General features: G+C 39.8%; 1 protein-coding gene across 3 annotated transcripts in view; it reads left to right on the top strand.

Moving 5' to 3' along the window:
* The window catches only part of PRDM5 (PR/SET domain 5), a 257,297-nt gene that overhangs the window by 201,761 nt on the left and 33,778 nt on the right, over nt 1-21,758 (top strand). For 2 of the 3 annotated variants that reach the window (XM_062199683.1, XM_062199684.1), the window contains one exon: nt 3,821-3,906. The exons of the other annotated variant lie outside the window; for it this stretch is intronic. In XM_062199683.1, coding sequence (XP_062055667.1) covers nt 3,821-3,906 — 86 coding nt within the window. The remainder of the gene's footprint in view (nt 1-3,820; nt 3,907-21,758) is intronic. 3 annotated transcript variants of the gene reach the window in all.

Below are 21,758 nucleotides of genomic sequence, written 5' to 3' on the forward strand. Positions count from 1 at the left end.
AAATTTATTCACAACTATATTGCCAAAGTCCAGGACAGCAAGTAAAAGATGGTATGTGCTCAAAAGGTTCTCTTTAATGAGTGAATAAATTACATTCAAAGAGTGTCCACTTGGTGGCACCTTTTAAAATCAAATTGAAATCAAACTTTTGTAATTACACATCATATTTCTTTTTGTTCCTTGATACATTCCAAGAAAATACAGATTTTAATGTTACCATTTGTTGTCAGAACATTAATTTAAAGAGACAGATGCAAAGAACTCATCTGTTTGCCTTAATTAAATGAAAAAATATTTTGCCATTATTTACTCTTTAATATTGCTTATCCTGCTGTGCATATTAAATCTGACTCCTGGTAGCTAAATCTTGCAGTGAAGCTTGCGATGTTTGTCAATATTGTGTTGTCTTCTAATTGTAAGCACAACTTACATTCATTTGGGGCCTTTTTAAAGACATGACTCATATTTCATACTTTTTCTTGATGAGTGCTGATAACTAAAAGAATGGCCAAGTCTACCAAGCAGAAAGATCTGGTTAGTGTTAACTGTCATTGTGAGCAAAAGAGTTTTTGTCATTAACATTACAAAGTCTAACTGAATTTATACAAAGTGCTAACCATGTTATTAATTTATGTGATGGCATAGAGGTTAAGAGTGGGTTCAAAATCACATTCCACCATTTAATAGCTGTGTCATCTTGAGCACATTACTTATCTTTTCTGTGTCTTAACTTTTCCTGTTTGTAGACTAAGTCTATGACTACCGGGATCATGATGTTGTTACAAAGAATTAAATTTGCTAATAAGTGTTAAACTTTCTCAACTATAAAGGAAAGCCTAATAGTAGACTCTTTGTTTCAGCTGTAATAATAATAATAATTATTATGGCTTCCATTTAAATCGGTGTTTAAATCCATTTTTTAAAAAAATATTTGTTTATTTGAAAGAGTTATAAAGAAAAAAGAGAAACAGAGAGAAACAGAGATCTTCTATCTACTGGTTCACTACCTGGTTCATTGACTGCAATGGCTAGGGCTGGACCTGGCTGAAACCAGGATTGAGGATTTTTCATCCAAGTCTCTCACATGGGTGGCAGGGACACAGATACTTGGGCCATCTTCTGCTGCTTTTCCCAGGCCCTAAGCCATATGAGGATCACCACAAGCCCACAGTTCAGGACTCTGCAGTCACCTGGGGCTTTGGGTAAGTTAGAACTTGGCCTCACTCTGTTACCATTCATTCACACTCAAATGCCTTTTTCAGTCCACCACCTAGAGCCTTAATATTGCAATTTCATCTCTTATGAGACTACTCAGGTAATTCTGGAAGGTTATTAGGCTCCTATTCTGCACCTTAGGGGCAGGCTTACCAAAACGAACCTAGGTTCTTACCAGTCCCATGGGCTGCACTCCCTTGGCTGATTCCTGTGCCTGCTTTATACTCTGGAACCCTTACCCCTGCATGCCGGCAGCGTTGGTCACCTCTTGCGGCATCCCAGGGTTTATTCTCCTTGACAAGGAAGGTGAAAACACCATCTCTGAATCCCAGCCATGAGCCCCCAGGAATGTAGCGGGGTGGGTGGAGAGGTTGGACACCAAGGCTTTTAGCAGGAAGCAGCATTGGTCCATGCTGGCACTGGTTCAGCAGATTCACATCTAAAGGCTGAGCCCTGAATGCAGCAGGGCATTGTCTTATATCCTCTTTGCTAGTTCCCTTTACGTATTAAGCCCCTTTGGCCCCCTTATGTGGTTACGTACATTCTGATCAGATACTCTAAAGCAACAGGGTTGCAACAGGGTTGGGACAAGGTTGTACATGCATACCCAGTTGCTGGTAAGGCCACCTCACCTCTTTGTTCTGGGAAGCCTCCTAACACATGATATGTATACGTGAAGTATAGAACATGATGTTATGGAACACATATATAGATAATAAAACGGTTACCCTAATTAAGTAAATGAACAAATTCATTTTACATAGTTACCTATTTTTTTACATAGTTACCTATTTGTTGTTGCTTTTGTGATAAGATCAGCTAAAATGTACTTGATTAACATGAATCCCATATTAAGTACAGTTTTGTTTCCAAGTTTCTTTTTCCAATGAATGTGATACAACTAATCCAGACTGAATATACAGGACACACAGGGTCAGAACATAAAAATCATAAATTCAGAATAACACATCTTGAATATGTGTTGTTTGTGAGATATCCTGATGGGGAAATCTGGTTGACATAGATGTTCTGAAGAAGGTGCAGGATTAAGATAAGATAAATCAATGCTTTAGGGTTAAAATGAGAGTCTCTTTTCCTAGATGTAACCTTGTGAAAAGCCATGACTAGAGTCATGACTAAGACCAAGAATTCCAAATCGCCGTACCTAGTGAAAAGTTATAAAGAAGTTGGGGAGTCTGGTGCTTCATCACAGGGGCCTGTTCCTGTTCATGTTGCCATTTTTTTTTTAGTTTAGTTTTTTTTTTTTTTAATTCTTTTTCTCTTTCCTATATGGGTGGTTGTCACCATTTTACAATGTTAAATCCAAAGAGAGGGTCCTGGGTGCTTTTCCTCCAAGAGAAGGGCTGGAAAGTGCAGCTCTGTGGGGCCACCAATGCATCGGTTCCACCAGATGTTACTGCTGGAAGTCAAGAGACCAGTGCCAGGGGCTATGTGACACTGTGCTGGCCTTGAGACCCAGGGATGAGGCTGCCCATTTCATGAAGTGGTGGTCAGAGATGGGGAAAGGACAAGGAAAGGCTGGAAGAAAAGTGGTCGCTGGATTGAGCAACAAGCTCACTGTTGACACAGTAAAGGAGTTCACTGATGTAATGCACAACCAAATGCAGCATGAGAGAGTAGAAGAAGAGCATACACTCCCAGCCAGAAAGCCTGGCTCTGTGGGGATGGGAAGACCGAGAAATTTTACATTTATTAAAAGCAAGTATTTTGTTGCATTGACCTTTGAATGCAAAGCATACTGGCTGTTTTTAAAATTTGAACCTCTAGGGGAGATGTAATTGGTTATATCAGAAATTATGAATAGCTATCACTCAGTTTTACTAACTATGGTTCTTTTTAACCAATTTTGTAGAATTTCTCTGAAACTCATCCCTGAGTTTCTATATATGGAAACTTTTTTGACAAAAACAAATGAACATGGGGTGGGCATTTAGACTAGTGGTTAAGACTCCTGTGTAGTATATTGAAATACTCAGATTTCATACCTGGCTCTGGCTCCTAACTCTAACTTCTTGCTAATACTGATCCTGAAAGGTAGCCATGATGACCCAAGTAGTTGGGTTGGGTCCCTACCACCCACATAGGAGACATTAATTGAATTCCTTTCTCCTGTCTGGGGCCTCACCAGTTCTGGTCATCCTGAGCATTGGGGGAGTGAACCAGAGGAGGGGAGTTCTCTGTCTCTGTCTGTGTCTCTCTGCCTCTCAAATAAATAAAAAATACAAACAAAGCTTATTAATGAGCTAGTTAAATAAGGACCCCCTGTAATGAGTAGTAGTGATAGAACAACTTGATTAATTTATAACATATTTCTAACCAATTCTTAAAATTAGGAAATGTAATTTGGGCTCAAGTATTAAAAGAAATTTACAACAAACCTCCTGCTGGTGAATGTTGCACACTATGACTCTAAGTGCTGAGGATTCACTGCCCCCTCCACAGGGGAAGGCCACAGTCTGTGCTCATTGGTACATGTGCTCATTGATACATTATGTGTTGGCCAGGAACTGAGTGTGTGAGGAGCAATGGCCCAGGAGTTGCTTAGCTGTACATTTTTCTGACATGAGGCTTCTTTTGTTTGTAGGTGAGCGTCCCTATCAATGCCCTTACTGTGAAAAAGGATTTAGTAAAAATGACGGACTGAAGATGCATATTCGTACTCACACCAGGGTAAGATTATCTTATGCTTCAATAATACTAATCATGGAAACCATACTTTTTGTTTTATTTTATTTTAAGATTTATTTGAAAGACAGAGTTACAGGGAGAAGTAGAGACACACACAGTGAGAGAGAGGGGTCTTCCATCTGCTGGTTCACTTCCCAAATAGCTGCAATGGCTGGAGCTGAGTTGATCCAAAACCAGGAGCCAGGAGCTTCTTCCAGGTCTCCCATACGGTGCAGGGGAGGGGCCCAAGGACTAGGGCCATTCTTCTATTGCTTTTCCAGGCACATTATCAGGAGCTGGATTGGAAGTGGAACAGCTGGGACGCGAACCAGCACCCAAATGGGTGCCAGCCTTAACCCACTGTGCCACAGCGCTAGCCCCACCATACTTATTTTAAAAGAAATAAATTCAAAGTTACATGAAAAAATAAAAGTAATGTGCCTGAAGATATCTGTTTATATTTATGTTTTGAGGATATTTTTTGTTAAAAGACAAAACAATAGTAAGTAAATCCAACTTCCAAAGGATCCCATTCTTTGAATTCTGAAGCAATTTTCAGAAGTTACAAGGGAAAACTACCTGATTAATGGACTTGTCCATTTTAGTGGTAGAAAATATAAAGGTATTATGGTGTAGAGTAATTCACTAGCACCAGAAATATTCTTGAGTAGAGACAAGTCTACCAGCATTTGGCCACCAACTAATACTTATGAGCAAGTCTGTTTACAAGATAGATGTTGCAAATAATTTAGATCTCAAGGAGAGCTGAGAGCAAGGCAGCATGGCAGTGCTCTACAGCATGCCCAGCGCTGTGTCTTGCTCTTTTTCCTAGGACACCCTTTGTGTTTCTGTGCCTGTGCCTCTCACGGCACTTTGGTCATCCTGCTACAGGTGACCTTTCCACATGGAAGTTTCTGTCTCACACGCTTTAACATTGGTCAATTTACCCTCCACCCACACAACATTTTTCTCTTAGCTCACTTTTCAGCTGAGTACACAATTAAACATCTTCTATGAACTTTCCACGTGAGAAATGTCTGTTGTGTTAAATGGCTCTTCTTCATGCTGCTGTTTACCTCTCTCCATTGCCTTGTCTTTGCATGCTTCCTTTTCAGCTTGGCCTTTTAAAAGTGCTTATGGTCTGCATTATTTTTTTTTTTTTTATTTTAAGAGGCATGCCTAATTGCCTTCAAAGCAATTCTGAATCATGCCTCTCCTGGGTTTTACTTTATTCTTTAGCTATAAAATTGCAACTTGAGAAGAAACAGATAGTAATAATATTCTTCCCAATATAGTAATATTCTCCCACTGCACTTCAGCTCCATAGTGAGTGAAAGCCACCCTTCGAGGTCCTGTTAAGAAAGTGGTCTTCCAGTCTTTGTGGGAGAGAAGAACGGAAGCCTCTTTACTCAATAAACCATATTGACAGTAGGTTTCTCACTCTGTTTACAATGTCATCTTCATGTTCTACAAATTTTAGGAACTGGAGTACATGCCAATATAAAAGTGCTTCGTCAACTATAAGTGATGCTATTTATAGTAACATGATTTAAATGTATAATATTAAATATTTATTTCACAAATGTGTATTATTCAAGAGGTTTATGTTAGATTAGCTTAGGAGTTGATTTTTTTTTATGTCAGCAGTTATCACAAAGATGTCAGTAATGTAGTTATTTAAAATATCCAACATACTTGTAATGTCACCAGTTCTTTCCTTTGTTGTGCTCGGTCTGCCTTTTGAATGACTTCATCTTTGATAGCATGATTTCCATTTTTAGCATGTCTGATTCACTTCTTAAAACTAATTCCCATGTAAATACTGAAACTGCCATTTGTTCAAGCATAGGGTCCTCCTTTTTCACTAAATTCTCTGAGAAATTAATCATAGTTACTTTAAACTCCCCTTCTGACATTTCTGCCTTCTGGACCATTTGTGTGGTTGCAGTGACTATTGTGTCTCTTGATAATGGGTGCAGAGTTAGGGGGCTTTGCCTTTAATGTGCCACATAATTTTTGATTGAATTCCCAATATTATGTGTAAAAGAGTAGAGAATGAGGTAAATGCTATTTATGCCTAGAAACAGGTTCACCTCTTCTTCTGAGAGGCTGTTATTGTGAGGGGCAGATGCAGTCTAGTCTGTAGTGTGGCTCGATTTGGGCTCTATTGTTGCTATGTTAACCATAGCCTCTGTGCTCCCCTAATGATGGCTGCTGTTACCATGCTCTTCACAGCAGGCATCGGAAAGTCTTCCTCAGACAGATGAGCTCCGTTTAGTACTGCTGGTCCACCATCAGATCTTCTGTGCCATCTTGGGGGAATGCTGAGGTATCTCTCCCTGGCTCTAATCATAAGAGCAATTATTTATCTTACCTCTCTAGGGCTTAGGGGGATAAATTCTACCACTTAATGGCTTAATGGCTGTAGCTTAATTTTGTGGCTGGAAGCAGAAATTATTGTACTCTGTGCCCTGTTGGTTCCTTCAGTTGATCAAGGATGGACTTTATTTAGAGAACCATGTTGTCCCAGGCTATTTTGCTATTGCTTCTGTAAAGAGGTTTGATTTCCCTAGGTGCAGACAGGTGAGACCCCATCAGCCTGAGGCTGGGCTCTGCTGGTGCCCCTAGGACACTGGCATTTTGTGCTGTTTCTCATTTCTGTAAAGGTCTACTTCCCTTTTGTCTCACAAGAAGGAGACAGTTTTTTGGAGGCAGTGTGTTCTCTTTAGGGAATATTGCACTGTGTCCTTAAACCAAGACTTTTTAAAACAACCTCAAGAGGATAGACACGTTTTCCAAAGGTGAGCACCTTGGAGATAATTCCAGGCATGCTGCCAGACCCTCCTTTCAGGGTTCCCCAGAGAGATGGAACCAATGGGATGCACATGTACATGAGGGGGTTTATTAGGGAGACTGGTTTGGTTGATTATGGAGGCTGAGAAGTCCCACAGCATCTCTCCCAGCTGGAGATCCCTCAGTATCCATCACATGGCTCAAAGACCAAGGGGTTGGGGCTTGGGGCGCATGAACTGGAGACCAAAGGCCAGAGAGCCTAGTGTCCAAGGGCGGGACAAGAGGAGCATGTTTGACTCCAGGAGAGAATGAGAGAGATCAATTTGTCTTTTCTCTGCTTTTGTTCTGTCTGGGCTCCTGCAGGATTGGATGGTGAGCACCCACGCTGAGAGCAGATCTGTTCCACTTCATCCACTCAGACTCATTGTCTTCTGGAAATTCCCAGAATTAATGCTCTGCCTGTTCTCTAGGTAGTCCTTAATCCAGTCAAGTGGCTTCTAAACTTAACCATCCAATTTCTTTACATTTGTCATCTTCTGTCTTCAAGGTGTTCTGGACTCCTGCAGACTCTATCAGCAGTGAATGAATGCAGTTTCTTAACTCTCTGTTTCATGCTTCAAATCTAGTTTACTGTTTACTGTGGATCACTGGAAATTATGGAACGTATTATTATCTTAGACACATTGAGCCAAAACACTCGCTCTCGATGACTTGGGACACATGCTTATAGATATCTATTTTGTAAACATTAGATCCAGAAGACTTTTTTTTTTTTTTTGGTAACCAATTACCTCAGAAAGCTTCATGTCTTGTTTAATTATTTTGATTTTCAATGTAGAAGGCATCTGGATCAATTAGAAAGTTATTTCAGGAACTCTACCTTTTGAATGCCATTAAAAAAAATAATTAACTTACACAGGTTTCAGAGTTCTAAGATCACAGCTGTCCTTCCAGCCTTGTCTGTAAAAGCAACCAGATTCATTCTTATAAGACCAAAATGGAATTGCCAGTAGTTAAAAGTAACAGCAAGTCTCTTTTTAAATTTTTTTTTTTTTTGATAATTTGCTTCTCCCTGTTCCTGATTCAATTTTAGTAAATTTAACAGACTTGGCCAGTTTGCACTGAGACTATGGGTCTCTCTGCCCAAAGTAAGCTGGACTGCTTCAGATTCCTAAGATTTATCTGAGACTTTGGGTAGTATATTCAGGTAGCCCTGGAAAACTACCCGCAAAAGATTTGACTAAAGCATCAAGCTGATGAATCATGTGGATGCAGGGTGCAGTATAAGAATGATGCTGGAGGTAAAAAAAAAAAAAAAAAAAAAAAAAAAAGATTGATTCTGTGTGAGTGAAGATGCAAGACAGGAGTAGTTTGGGAGCAGGGGTAGATGCTAAGGAGAGCAAGACACAAGAAGACTCTCCCTAGCTACCAGGAGCATTGTAGAAGATATCTAGCCTTGGCTGAGAACAGAAATGAGCCTACTAAGGACAAGAATCAGCATGGAATCCACGCGAGCACATTAAGATACATGCATGTAGGAGTCAAATACAAACATAGGTCTGTTAGTCTGTTGTGTGAAATGGGATGAGGTGAGTTGATCCAAGGAAATGCTAGAGACAGAGAGTGATATTTAAGTGATATGTAGGAGGTCATGCTAAGAAGATATGATTGCATGAGTGAAGTAAAAACGACCTACAGATATAGTTAGGGTGGCCTGTCCACTGTGACCAAATCTGAGGATGTTTGCTGAAGTCTGACTAGGGTTAAGACAAGCTATGACTGAAGAGTTCATATGAATCCTGATCGTATCTTTTGTTGTATGTGATTGATTTGATTTTGAATAGAGCAGTGACATGATTGGCTGTTATTTTGATCAGGTCATTCTCTAATGAGAATGGAAGTAGGTAACACCAGAGGCAGGAGACCCAGCAAACAGCTAAGTAGGGGTGTTGGCATTGTGACAAAGTAGGCTAAGCCACCACTTGTAGCACCAGCATCCCATATTAGAGTGTGAGTTTGAGTCCTGGCTGCTCTACTTCCCATCCAGCTCCCTGCAAATACTTCTAGGAAAGCAACAGAAGATAACCCAAGTACTTGAACCCCTGTCACCCAAATGGTACACCCAGATGGAGTTCTTGACTCCCAATTTTAGCCTGTTTCAGGCCCTAGCCCCAGCCATTGCAGCCACTTGGGGAGTGAACCAGAGAATGAAGCATCTTCCTCTCTCTCAGTCTCTCCATTTCTTTCTCTTTGTCACTTTGCCTTTCAAATACATATGTAAATAAATGAATGTTAAAAGGGGAGAGAGAGAGAGAGAGAGAGAGAGAGAGAGAGAGAGAGAGAAAGGGAGAGATTCTAGTGAGCTGGAAGGAAGATTCATGCCAGATCGTTGTGAGATTTGAAAGTAGGGAGTAGATATGAGAGATACCTTTAAGAAATATATTGAAAAGGCTTGGACATATATTGTGTATAGGTCGTGAAGAAGAGGGAGGGGTTAGAGATGAATCTCAGATGCCTAGAAAGGATATGTTGGGGGTATTGTGATGCTCCACAGAGAGACCAGGAAAGATTTAGAGAAAAAGGAAAGAGGTTGTAGGAGGAGGTACTGGGTTCAGACTTACATAGGTTAAGTACTTGAGGAGTACATTCAGCTATTTCTGTTTTTATATGCAAATAAGAAGGGATTAAAACACATTTAGTAACTTCTTTAATAAATTAACTATAATTTTAGAGGAAATTTAACTTTTTTAAAATTTTATCAGCTTTTATGCTGTGGAGACAGGATATAGGTTACTGATGCTTTTTGAAAACATTTTTAATTTGGTTGTGGATTTAGAAAATATTTTACGGTTTCTAGGGCCTGCATATTTCTTGGTGAATTTTATGTGCCTTGCCAATGAAGCATTTAAGATAAATGCCTTTAAATACCATTGTATTTTATTTGGCCCAGACTATAGATCTGCATGGAATAAGCATTCTTTTTTTTTTCTCTTTTCTTTTGAAAAAGGGAAAATCAGACAACTTGAAAAATACCTTCTGTTCCAAGGAATGGCAACATTATTTCTCTCCTTTCTTTTTCTCTTTTGTAAAAAATTCTTTTTGATGGCCATCAACCCCCTGGGCAGGACACCCTCTGTTCTTATCCTCTGTTTAACTTGTGCTCAGTCATCTCTTCTAAAACCACCAGCAAAGAAAGTGTTAAGTTCCCTCATTAGGAAAACTTTGTTGGCATACCAAATGATGTTCCTCAAATAAGACCTTGTGGCCTGGGCATTCTAGAATATGATGATTAGTTCTCTGGAATTCCATGGGTTTTGAGAATAAGAGGTAAAAATTCAAAAATACATTGAATTTCATTCTCTTGGCAAGTTTATTGGATAGATTAATTATCCTATAGGAAAGCAGACAAAAGTCTTTTGTGGAATTAATTTCCATCTACTATATTTAGAGTTATAAGAGTAGAGTTATATTGATGTGAGGAATTGAACGGGCCTCAGGCATCAGACATGATTTTTCCACAGATTTTTTTAATGGTACTTAGCATTCTCATTCAGTGTCTGGTACTTACATTCTTATTCAGTGTGTCTCTGCCTGACAATAGTGTTTTGCAGACAGGAAGCTACTACTACTACCCATCTAAAAACATGTGCATTAGTTGGATTAGTGATGTGGTAAGGTTGTCTCCAAGGTGGTGTCATCAATTTGTTCCCTTCCTGTGTGCATAGTGGCACATTTTACACCAATAGAGTCTGATTTCCTTGTCCTTGAGTATAAGCTAGTCACCGTGACTTCCTTTACCCAGAAAATGAACCAGAAGTGACATTCTAGAAAGTCTGTTGCTAGGCTATAAGAAGTCTTGTAGCTTTTGTCTGCATATCTTGGGACCAGCCAACATGTTGTGAGGACCCCCAAGGAATTGCAAGAGGCCAGATGGGCACTGCACACAGCATTCAACATGATCTGCCAGCCATTTGAATAAGACAGTTTGGATTTCTTGCCTAGGTGAGAGTTCAGATCAGTTCAGCTGAAGCCAACAGACTGCAGCTGAAAGAAAGACTCCAAACAAGAACTGCTGCAAATCTCAATGGATCCACAAGTCGTTTAGAAATTAGTTATTTTGGCCAGTGCCGTGGCTCACTAGGCTAATCCTCCGCCTGTGGTGCTGGCACCCCGGGTTCTGGTCCCAGTCAGGGCGCTGGATTCTGTCCCGTTTGCTCCTCATCCAGTGGAGGATGGCCCATGTGCCTGGGCCCTGCACCCGCATGGGAGACCAGGAGAAAGCACCTGGCTCCTGGCTTTGGATTGGCGCAGGGCATGGGCCATAGCGGCCATTTCGGGGGTTGAACCAATGGAAGGAAGACCTTTCTCTCTGTCTCTCTCACTATCTAACTCTGCCTGTCAAAATAAATAAATAAAAATATTTAAAAAAGAAGTTAGTTATTTTAAATCTTTAAACAAAGTATAACAATAAACATTTATCAAACAATAAACAAAATAATCATGCATTAAGTTTTGGGATGGTCCATTATGCAACAATAGATAGCTGGAACAATACACAATGTTGAATAAGTACATTTTATTTTATTTGACAGAAAGAGGCCTCTCTGTCTGCTGATTCACTCCTCAAATGCCCACAATGGCCAGGGCTGGGCCAGGGCAGAGCCCAAATCACTCATATGTGGGAGGCAGGAATCCAATTACTTGAGCCATAAGCCTTGCTTTCCAGGGTCTCTGCATTATCAGGAAGCTGGAATCAGGCACTGGAGCTGGAAATCAAAACCAGGCACTCCAGTGGGGGTTGTGGAAGTCTTAACCACTAGACTAAACAGCTATACTCTTGAGCAAAGGTGATTTTAATTTTATAATACGATTTTTCTATAGTTCAAAATGATTGACATCCCTAGACAGTGTTAAAGTGAGACTTACCAGACTTTTCTAAACAGAAGTTAGCTGGTAGATCACAATATCCCCATTTACCAATGGTAGCTACATTTTGTTATTGGAAAAGTATACTTCTTACGATACAGTTTTTAAAATATTAAGAATTATTTTAAAGGGTGTATTGTGGCATCGTGGGTAAAGTTGCTGCTTGTGATGCCAGCATCCCATATGGGTACCAGTTTGTGTCCCAGCTGTTCAGTTCTGATCCAGATCCAGCTGTCTGCTAATGGACAAAGAGAAGCAGCAGAAGATGGCTCAAGTACTTGGGACCTTTCCACCCACATCAAAGATTCAGTTGAAGCCTCTGGCTCCTGGCTTTGCCCTGGCCCAGCCCCGTTCCTTGCAGCAATCTGGGGAGTGAATCAGCAGATGGGACAAATCTCTCTGTCTCTGTCTCTCTTTCTGTAACTATGACTTTCAAATAAATAAATAAATAAATTTTAAAAAGGCATATACTATTCTGAAAAATAATTTAGAGGCTCAGAAATATATATACTTTAAGACTCTAATTATATACTGCTTAATCTATAGATTGAAAATCTGATAGCAAATACGCTTATATAACATTGAAGTTTGTATTAATAAGTTGAATTAAGAGTTTTATTTTTAAATGTGAGCTTTATCATTAGTATGATACTGCAAGGGCTGATGTGAATAGATTCACACTGTGATAACATTTTCTCTTCAATACTCTTTAGATTAAGTGACAATGAAAGGATCTAAAACTGGATTATGCAGCAGTATTAAGTCCAAACAATGCCTGTTTGGGAGGGCCAGCTGTGTATTTTCTTTGGGGCTGGGATCTAGCCAAGTCAGTTACAGGTAGTCTCAACTCATGACCAGATAGCTGTTTGAGGTGTGCTCTGTTCAGGACTTCCTGCTTTAACACTTCCTAGCACAAACTTCTGCTTTTCAACTTAGCAGACTTATTGTTACAATTTGTCTATATTTCTCCCATTTAGATTTTGACTTACAGAGGACAGGAATTGTATCCTACACCTCTTTTTCTTCATCATTTCTGTGCCTGGCACTTTGGCGAGTTACCAGATTTGTTGAATGAGTGCAGTGAAATGATAACAGAAGTAAACCCTATTAAGTGTCTCAAATTAAGTGAGCAAATATGTAACTGAAGAAGATATGAACCCATTCATTCATTTTCCAACAGCTATTTATTGAATGTTTATCATAAACTTAATTCGCAATTCCTTCTCCCTAAGGACTTGATGACAAGATATGAGAAGACAGGAGTGTGTGCATTCAGCAGATCAGTGATGTACCTACTTGTGTGCCTGAAGTTGTAACAACACAGTCCTTGCCTTGTTTCGGTCAGGGAAGATGAACACTGAGGACATTATTTTAAGTAACTAGTAATAAGTATGCCCAGTGATGGAGGCAGGGCAATCCTGGGTCCCAAATCTAAGTCTCATCTGAGATACTAGGATCTGAGCTGGCTCTTCCAGGCTCACAGTGGTGCTTCCTTGTGGCTCTGGTTGTGTTCTATCAAGCTGCTCCTTTGAATTTCTCCATGTGTATATGATGGTTGCAGTACTATCTTAGGCCATTCTTGCCATCTGGCTCTGAAGACTTTGATCTCAGAGGTGCACCTGCCAAAGAGGGGAGCCAGAGGGCTGTGGTCCTCTGATGAAGCTGCAATCACTCTGTTTATCCACCCTAACACACCTGACTGATGAAACTTTGGTAGGCATTGCACCATAGGCCATACCATGAATCGTGTGTTATTCCCTAAGCTCCACCCTGAAGTGCCTGGCTATTCCTCTCTGAGCAAAACATATTGTGGAAATGAATGAGAATGATGTTATTTAAGGAGTAAGATTAGAGCTCATCTCATTTGTTTCAAAAGAAGTAGATCACTTGCCAACTAAAGTACTCTATTATTAAATGAAATCACTTTAAAACTAATCTCTATCACTGTGCCAAGGCTTTGAGAGTTTTACCATTGAAGCACTGATTCTTCTGGACCCTGGGATACTTTGTTTGTTCTACAAATGTTTGTAGACTGTATGCCAGGGCTGTGCTAAGCATTAGGGATACATGATTGAATTATAGAGGAGAGGATTCCTGGGAGTTTTGGGTAATTTCATGTGGGTAGATTTCCACATATGTAGAGCTTGTGGTAGGAAAAGAGGCTTCTGGATAGAACAGAGAACAATTTTAAAGAGTCTTTGGATTCTGGATGGAAATGTTGAGAAGCCCATGAAGGTTGGTGATCTCAGAGTTTTGGCTTTTTCGAGTCTCATCGACTACTTTGGGTCTAGCTGATTACTGGCTGGAAGCAGCCCCACCAATCACAAGTGGATTTCTTCTGAAGTGAGGGATTGCTCAGTTCTCTGGTAGTCCTCAGAGCTTGATGGTCCCCTGCATTCTCCGCAGCCTGCTGATACTTTTTTATTTGGTTTTATGTGGTGAGAAGAATATGTTTCAGTAGGGGAATCCCATTTTACTCCCTGCAGAAATAGCAGAGCCTTTGCCTGTTCTACATCCAGTGCTTGAGAGTGAGGAATCAAACATCTGTGCCTACAATCAAAAAACTCTACCTCCCCTGCCTCCTGTAGAGCCCACAGGAGAATCTTAGTGTTTTCAGTGAACACCCTTCCCTGCTCCAGTGGGGCACAGCAGGTCAAAGGTAAATGTCCTATATGTGCCTTTCTGTCACATAGCTCTTCAGGAATTATCCCACAACTAGAATCCACTCCATGTTTTAACTGAGGACCTGCTGAAGTTTTGGAGCTCACTATCATTTGCATATATGAGTCATGTAAAATTTAGACAAAATTTTGTTTGGACTATTTACAGAATATTTAGTGCAATTTATTGCTGTTTTTCTGAACCATAAGAATCAATGTCATATCCCTGTGGTATAAGTTGGAAGTACTTAAGACAACACATGGTCTTTCTTGACTATCTCACGTAATGTCTTAAAAATTAAAAGCAAAAGAATTTATCTTAGGGAACTCTGTGGCAGTTTCCATTTAACTCTGCTCAACAATAACTTCAAAGAGCTGTTGCATATATAAAGAACTCCTGATTAAAGAAACTTTCTTGGACTAATGCAGTATGTTTCTAATTGTAACTCTTTAAGATTTAGAAGAGCATACATTTAGTTTCAGTTGGCCAACTAAGTTTTGTTGAGTCAGCTTCTATGTTATATGCTGTGTATGAAGGGACAGTTAAGAAACAGTTGCAGCCCTTTCAGAATCTAGGGAGGGGACACAGTCAGATGAAACATGATTAGGGGCAGGATGGAAGGATCCCAAGGGTGCTTTCAGGAGACCTGGGAGGGACACCCACCTCAGAGCTTCTCTGGGAGCAATCCATGTTCTGTTTTCATCTTGAGGTTTTATGAGATGTACACTCATACTTCAAGTTCTAAGAAGTCCAGGGCTGGGGACATTTCCTGGACTTTAACCTAACACTTGCCAGGACAATTTGAGCTGAATGAGTGAATGAGTATGTGTGTGACTTCTGACAGCTTATAGAATTAGTGTTTACAAAACACAATAAGAAATGCTGATCTAATCCATCTCATGTATGGCTGCAACAGTACTTAAAAAGGTCAACTTGTATCATGTGTCTTAGTTACTAAAAGTACAAACAAACCCTACTGTGGCTCCCCATGGCCTACAGCTCATCCAGTTCACTGAGCTGAAAGTAGCTGTCCACTGGTCTGGCTGTGCCACCTGCTGCCTCCCTATCATACCCCCTTCTCTTACTGAGCACAGACACTTTCTGAGCTGCAGCCATTCTAGGTCTCCTTCCAAAGTTAGCCACATAACATTTTCCCATGAGAATATCATGATTGGAAAGTATGGTTGATCCAACTCCTTCATTTAAAAATGAGTGAATTTAAGTCAAAAGATGTTACAGACTTGGTATAGCTAATTTTCCCAGTTCACCCAACACATTTGAGAGTACAAATGAAATAACCTATGTTTTCTAGCTCTCCCTCACCCACTCTTTTCTTGTGGGGGACCTTACCTCTCCTTAGAGCTCTTGGGCACTATCACTTCTCTGCAGCCGTCCTGTGGCCACGTCCAGGATGTCCTGTAATAACACATTAATTACACCACAGTAGCCCAGCTTATTTCCTTCTATATCACTGTTTTCTTTTTTCCTAGGAGCTTAGTTCACATCTTTATTCAGTGATTCTTCAATACAATTGTAGTTAAATGATTTTAAACTGTATACCTTTTGGTATTAATGTTTCTGTTATGCGAAATAGAGACTTCCTAAATAATTCTTGATGCATGTTGAAAGGACAAAGTTGTTAAGACCTGGTCTCAGCCACCAGGAGTTCCCTGCCTGCCCAGCAGGGGAGATGGACACTTGTGTTGTTAACTTAGTCATTCATACCCAGAACCAGGAACAATATGATGCAACAATGGAACCTGAAACAACTAAGCAGTCTTCTTAGCTCAAGGTATGAGTTTACTGAGGAAGTCTGAATGAGGTCAGAAAGCATGATCATGAGTTTTCTATGAAAAGGAGCTGAGTTGGGAAGAGAGCACACTAAATCTACTGAGTGCTGTGTACAAGGGTGTGACGTTGTTCCTGTGCATTATTGAGAAACCCAGAATAGTAGAGGTCAGTGTGTGTGTTGGGAGATTAGGAGCCTAAGTCGGGGAAAGACAGGTGTGGCAACACTGTGAGGTGCTTTCTGTGCTGAGACAGGACATCAGGGTTGGTTCTGTAGGTACTAACCATTAAGCAGTCTTTTATTAGTTTCTCAGTTAAAGAAGAGAGTGATAAGATAAGTAGTGATTTTAGGTGTTCCCTGCTTAGTGGAAATACAAAAAGAAAAAAGACAAATGTTGAACTTATCTTTTAAAAATTTTTCTATCACAGTCTTTTAACATTACAAAAATGATCTTGCAGATTTAGATTAATAAAAATATGACTCAATTTCTAAGGCTTTAGTTATTGCTGTTACTACTATGAAAATAAAATATGGTGGACAACATTTATGTGAGCTATTTTGAATGCAGCCTGGAGTCATAGAAATACCATGTTTGGAGAAGGTATAGTTGATCCGACTCCTTCAATTAAAAATGAGTGAACTTAAGTCAAAAGATGTTACAGACTAGGTGTAGTTAATTATACAGGAACTTTCTCCTTACAAGTTCTTCTGTTGACATTTTCTTCCCTTTAGTTGTAAAAGTAAAGGGAAACTGAATAATAGTTTAGACCAGTGTCACAGTTCTTTGTCACTATGACAAAATACCCGAAGCTGGGTATGTTATAAAGAAAGGAGGTTTATTTAGCTCACAGGTGTGGAGATATTCAATAGCATGTTCCCAGCATCTGCTCAGCTCTAATGAGGGCGTTCTGGCTACCTCAAAACATGGATGAGAGCAAGTGCAAGACGGAAAGAAATAGAATGTTCTTCTTTCTTTATTGCCAGGCTCCCTACTAATAAGCAAAATATAATTTTTTTTTCTTAAAAAAGAGAACTTCTGTTAATTAAATTATCTCCTCCATAATTTCCTCAACCTATAGCTAGGCCAGGGACTCTTTGTCTTTAGTGATTCTAGGTGTTATACACATTCTAATACTTTGTACATTGTATTATACTGACCTATAAGGAATAACTTTCTCTCTCAAATTATACATCCCTTGAGAACATGTCTTGCTTTTCAGTGGACCTATAGGGCCCAGCTGTCAGCACATACTAGGAACTCATGGCTATTTGGTTAAGAGACTGTACAGGGTCACAGTCATGGGATTTTAATTCAGAAGTGTTTTAATGCAGCTGTACATCAGTGGAAACTCAAGGGGCTGCTGTGCCCATTAATACCTGTTCTTGAGAGGGATTGTGTACCATGGTGTCAGAGAACATCCCATCTCTCTGACTTGGGTAGTCCCATCTATAATAATAATATAGTTGTTTAAGGGATGTCTACTGAGCTCCTTCATGAGCTTAGTATACATATTAACAAAGAGACTGTGTAGAACAGTTTGCAGATTTAGCTAAAATAAAACTCTATAAATATTTAGCATTTAAGATGATTGCTGCTTTACCAGCACTGTATTATCTTTAGACTTTAATAATATACTTCAGAATTTAAAGGAAAGAACATGCTGTCTGAAATGTATAGAGAATTTTTCTTTGTTTTTAAGATAGGCAATATACAATTAATTTTTAAAAGGAATGGAACCATTATTTGTAGAAAATACATTTTTTCTTTACTATTTTGTGTCTACAGCGTAATTTTATGTTCATCTTGCACTCTTTTCACAGGATTTTAATCACTAAACTATCATAACAATTTTGAAATAAAGAGCTACCTGTTTATATGAAAGTCCCATTTATGGATTCCAAGTACAGAACTAAATTGAGGTGAATAGATGAGTTTTTCCTCACAAAATTACCCAGCTATATTTTCAACTTGTATTCCATTTTATGTTTTGACTTACATGATTTATTTCTGTTTATATTGTGATGATAAGTAGAAGAAAGCAGGTTAATACAATGCATAAAATACCCTTATGGAGTTCTTATTTATGTCCATGAATGTGATAGCAAAATCCTGTGACAGAGGCTTGACTACTCATGTTACAAATGAGGAAAATAATACTTTGAGAGGTTGAGTTGCTTGTCCAGAGTTACCTGCGTGAGTAGTAATGGGCAGCACCAAGACTGGGAATCAGATCTTCATCTTTAAAGATCATATTCCTTAATACTATGTAAACAACCATCATGATGCTCTGAAAGGTAATTTTATGTACTAAATGAACCAATCTTTCAAAGAAATTCTAAATTCAGAATTCTCATCCAATTTGATAGCAAATCCTTGCAACAAAAGTTATCTCTGGGGTGCTCTGACCCCAGTGCATGGTCTTCAGGATTCGTGCTCTAAGGTTTCTTGCTGGAGAGTACTCCAGGAAGACTGCAATGGAGGCATTCCTTAAGGGAAACCCTCTAACATACCAGTTGGACTTCTGTGGCCATGTTCCCTTCACTTTCACTTCGTAAGATATTTTCTGTGAAAGCCAACAAGGAATGATATTACATGTTCCTTGTATCTCATGAAAATAAGTGAAATTTCAGTGTTGAGAGATTTACACTCACATTTTACCTAAATTCCTCATATTGCAGTCATTGGAAGTGAAAATATCATTCTTGATATGAGAGTCTTTCACATCTTTGAGATAGCTATTTTTATTATGTTTTTTCCAGGAAGACCCAACTATGCCAATGATGACTCACAGTGGGTCACAAGGCAAATTGACGGTTCAACATCTATGGTCATGGCAAATGTTCGATTTTTAAAGGTCTATTAGGCCTCTTAGTTATGCTGCCCTATCAAGGATGTTACAGCTTTCTATTTTATTTAATTGCTTATTTATCTGAAAGGCAGAGTTACAATGAGAGAGGGAGAGACAGAGAGATCTTCCATTCGCTTGTTTGCTCCTCCGATGGCCACACTGGCCAGGGTTGGGCCAGGCCAAATTCTAGTGCATGGAACTCCATCCAGGCCTCCAATGTGGGTGGCAGGGCCCAAACACTTGTGCTATCAAGGTAGTTATGATTTTTTTTTTAAAAGAAAATGCATTGATTTCAGTGTTTCTAAACATTTTGTGATGAAATTCTTAAATTCATGAAGGAAACAGAGGGCTTTCAGCCAGGGAAGGATATTCACTGGGCCTGAGTTGGAAATGTAGCCATGGGTGTTTCCTTTTGGTTCATTTAGAAGGGTGTTATCCTTTGGTGCCTTCATTTTTACTGTAAGTGAGGTAGCTCATGGTTCTAAGAACATGAACATTTCTACTGTAAGTGAGGTAGCTCATGGTTCTAAGAACATGAACATTTTTACTGTAAGTGAGGTAGCTCATGGTTCTAAGAACATGAATGTTGTTCATAATTTGACACCAACCCATATATACACTGAAGTAAAATCTACTTATCTCGAAAAGCATTGAGTCTTAGCTGTTTCTTTGCTCATTTTATGCTTAAGACTGAGTCCTAGGCTCTGAATCAATTATGTTTTGGTAAAGAAGAAATCATCTCCTTCTGGGGTCCCAGATCCATGCCTTTTCAGACAGGCTTCAGTTCCAGTTTCTGAGGAATATTTAAATTATCTTTAACTTTAATTTATTTATTTGAAAGAGAGACAGAGCTCCCTTCTTCCAGTTCACTCCCCAGCTGGGTCTGGGCTAAGCCAAAGCCAAGAGCTGGAAACTCAAACTAGGTCTCCCATGTGGGTGGCAGGAATCCAATTACTTGAGCCATCACTTGCTGCCTCCCAAGGTGCATATTGGTAGAAAGTTGGAATGGGTAAGTGGAGCTGGTTTGTGAACCTAGGCTCTCAATATGTGATGTAGGCATCGTAACTGCTAGGCCAAATGCCCACCTTGTGAGGAATGTTTAAATATGCTGCTTGTAAAACTGTATTTTCTAGCTTCAGTTCATAGCTTGCCTTCAGCTCTGTTCTCAGTTTTCAAGTACCTTTCTTTATCACACATTTTCAGATTTTCCGGTCAAATTATATTTGTTGTGTTATTTTCTTTTTTTTTTTTTTTTTTTTTATTTTTGACAGGCAGAGTGGACAGTGAGAGAGAGACAGAGAGAAAGGTCTTCCTTTTGCCGTTGGTTCACCCTCCAATGGCCGCCGCGGTAGCGCGCTGCGGCCGGCGCACCGCGCTGTTCCGATGGCAGGAGCCAGGTGCTTATCCTGGTCTCCCCTGGGGTGCAGAGCCCAAACACCTGGGCCATCCTCCACTGCACTCCCTGGCCACAGCAGAGAGCTGGCCTGGAAGAGGGGCAACCGGGACAGGATCGGTGCCCCGACCGGGACTAGAACCCGGTGTGCCGGCGCCGCAAGGCGGAGGATTAGCCTGTTGAGCCACGGCGCCGGCCATATTTTCTATTTAGTATATCTTTCCAACTAAAAAAATGGTAGCATGGATTTTAGCTTTTCTTGTGACCTCAATTCTTTTCTAAGGGAGTATTTGTATATGGATATTAGGAGGCTAATGTCATACATCTAGTGTAACCGTAGACAGAGTGTGTTGGGGGTAGAGGGATCAGCTATTGCATGGTAGAAAAGTGGAAGATAAGAATTTAGACAAAACTTGAGTTCCAGCATGTCACATCCTTGCAAAATGAAAGCATTCATGTAAAGTTGAAATCAATTGGTCTCTTTCTTCATGAACATTTGCACACTGTTAAAAATAAATGTTCTCTGAAACCATCATTGTATGGAATCAGAATCAGAAAGAATATATATATATATATATATATAAATAATTTCATTTCCTGTGTCATTATATGTTCAAGACTGTGAATGGAAATAATAGGAACCAGAATTGAGAACAATTTCTGAAATACATTTTCATCACCAAATGTTATTTATTTATACTGTAAAGACACATCAGTCAGATAGATTGTTTTCCTAAGGTTTTTCTTTTCTTCTATAAAACTGATTTACAGTAATTACTATGGTGCTGATTGCCTGTAGCCTTGGTGCTGGATTGCAGCAGATGAATGGGATGGATTAGTGACTTGAGATTTGATGTTCTGGAAATCATGAAACAGGAGGAATGGGCAGGAGACTCTGGGGATTAGAAGCCAGATCTGAAGCCTTTTATCCCAGGGTCAGTGTTTGAGCTGGGGCAAGTTGTGAGTGACACAAACCACTCATCCAAGGAGCATTGTTAATCATGATGAAAAACTGACAGCACTCTGATGTTCTTCAATGAAACGTGCAGAGTATAAAGTACTTTGTGTTTTGGCTTCAGCAGGAAGTGACAGGCATTTGAAAACCTCCTTCACCTTTAAGACTACTCTTGAGGCTCCCAGGGTGCCTGACTGCCCAGTCCTATAGCTTGGGCCCCTGGACTTGACCTGGATCTCAAAATTCTGGTGTATTCTTGAAAGATGCCATTTGGATCCTGTACAGAAGCTTAGCACTTCAGTGAGGGCAATCTTAGGAGCTTTCACAGGACTACTGTCTCTTTCTCTCTTTCTCTCCTTCTGTCTCTCTCTCACACTTAAACACACACACACACACACACACTATATGCATACATATCATACATATGTATCATGTATTAGCATATATAGGCACATATACTTTTCTTGGATACTGCTGTTGTTTGCTATT

Source organism: Lepus europaeus, chromosome 8 (genome assembly GCF_033115175.1).
Source record: "Lepus europaeus isolate LE1 chromosome 8, mLepTim1.pri, whole genome shotgun sequence".
Classification (NCBI taxonomy): domain Eukaryota; kingdom Metazoa; phylum Chordata; class Mammalia; order Lagomorpha; family Leporidae; genus Lepus; species Lepus europaeus.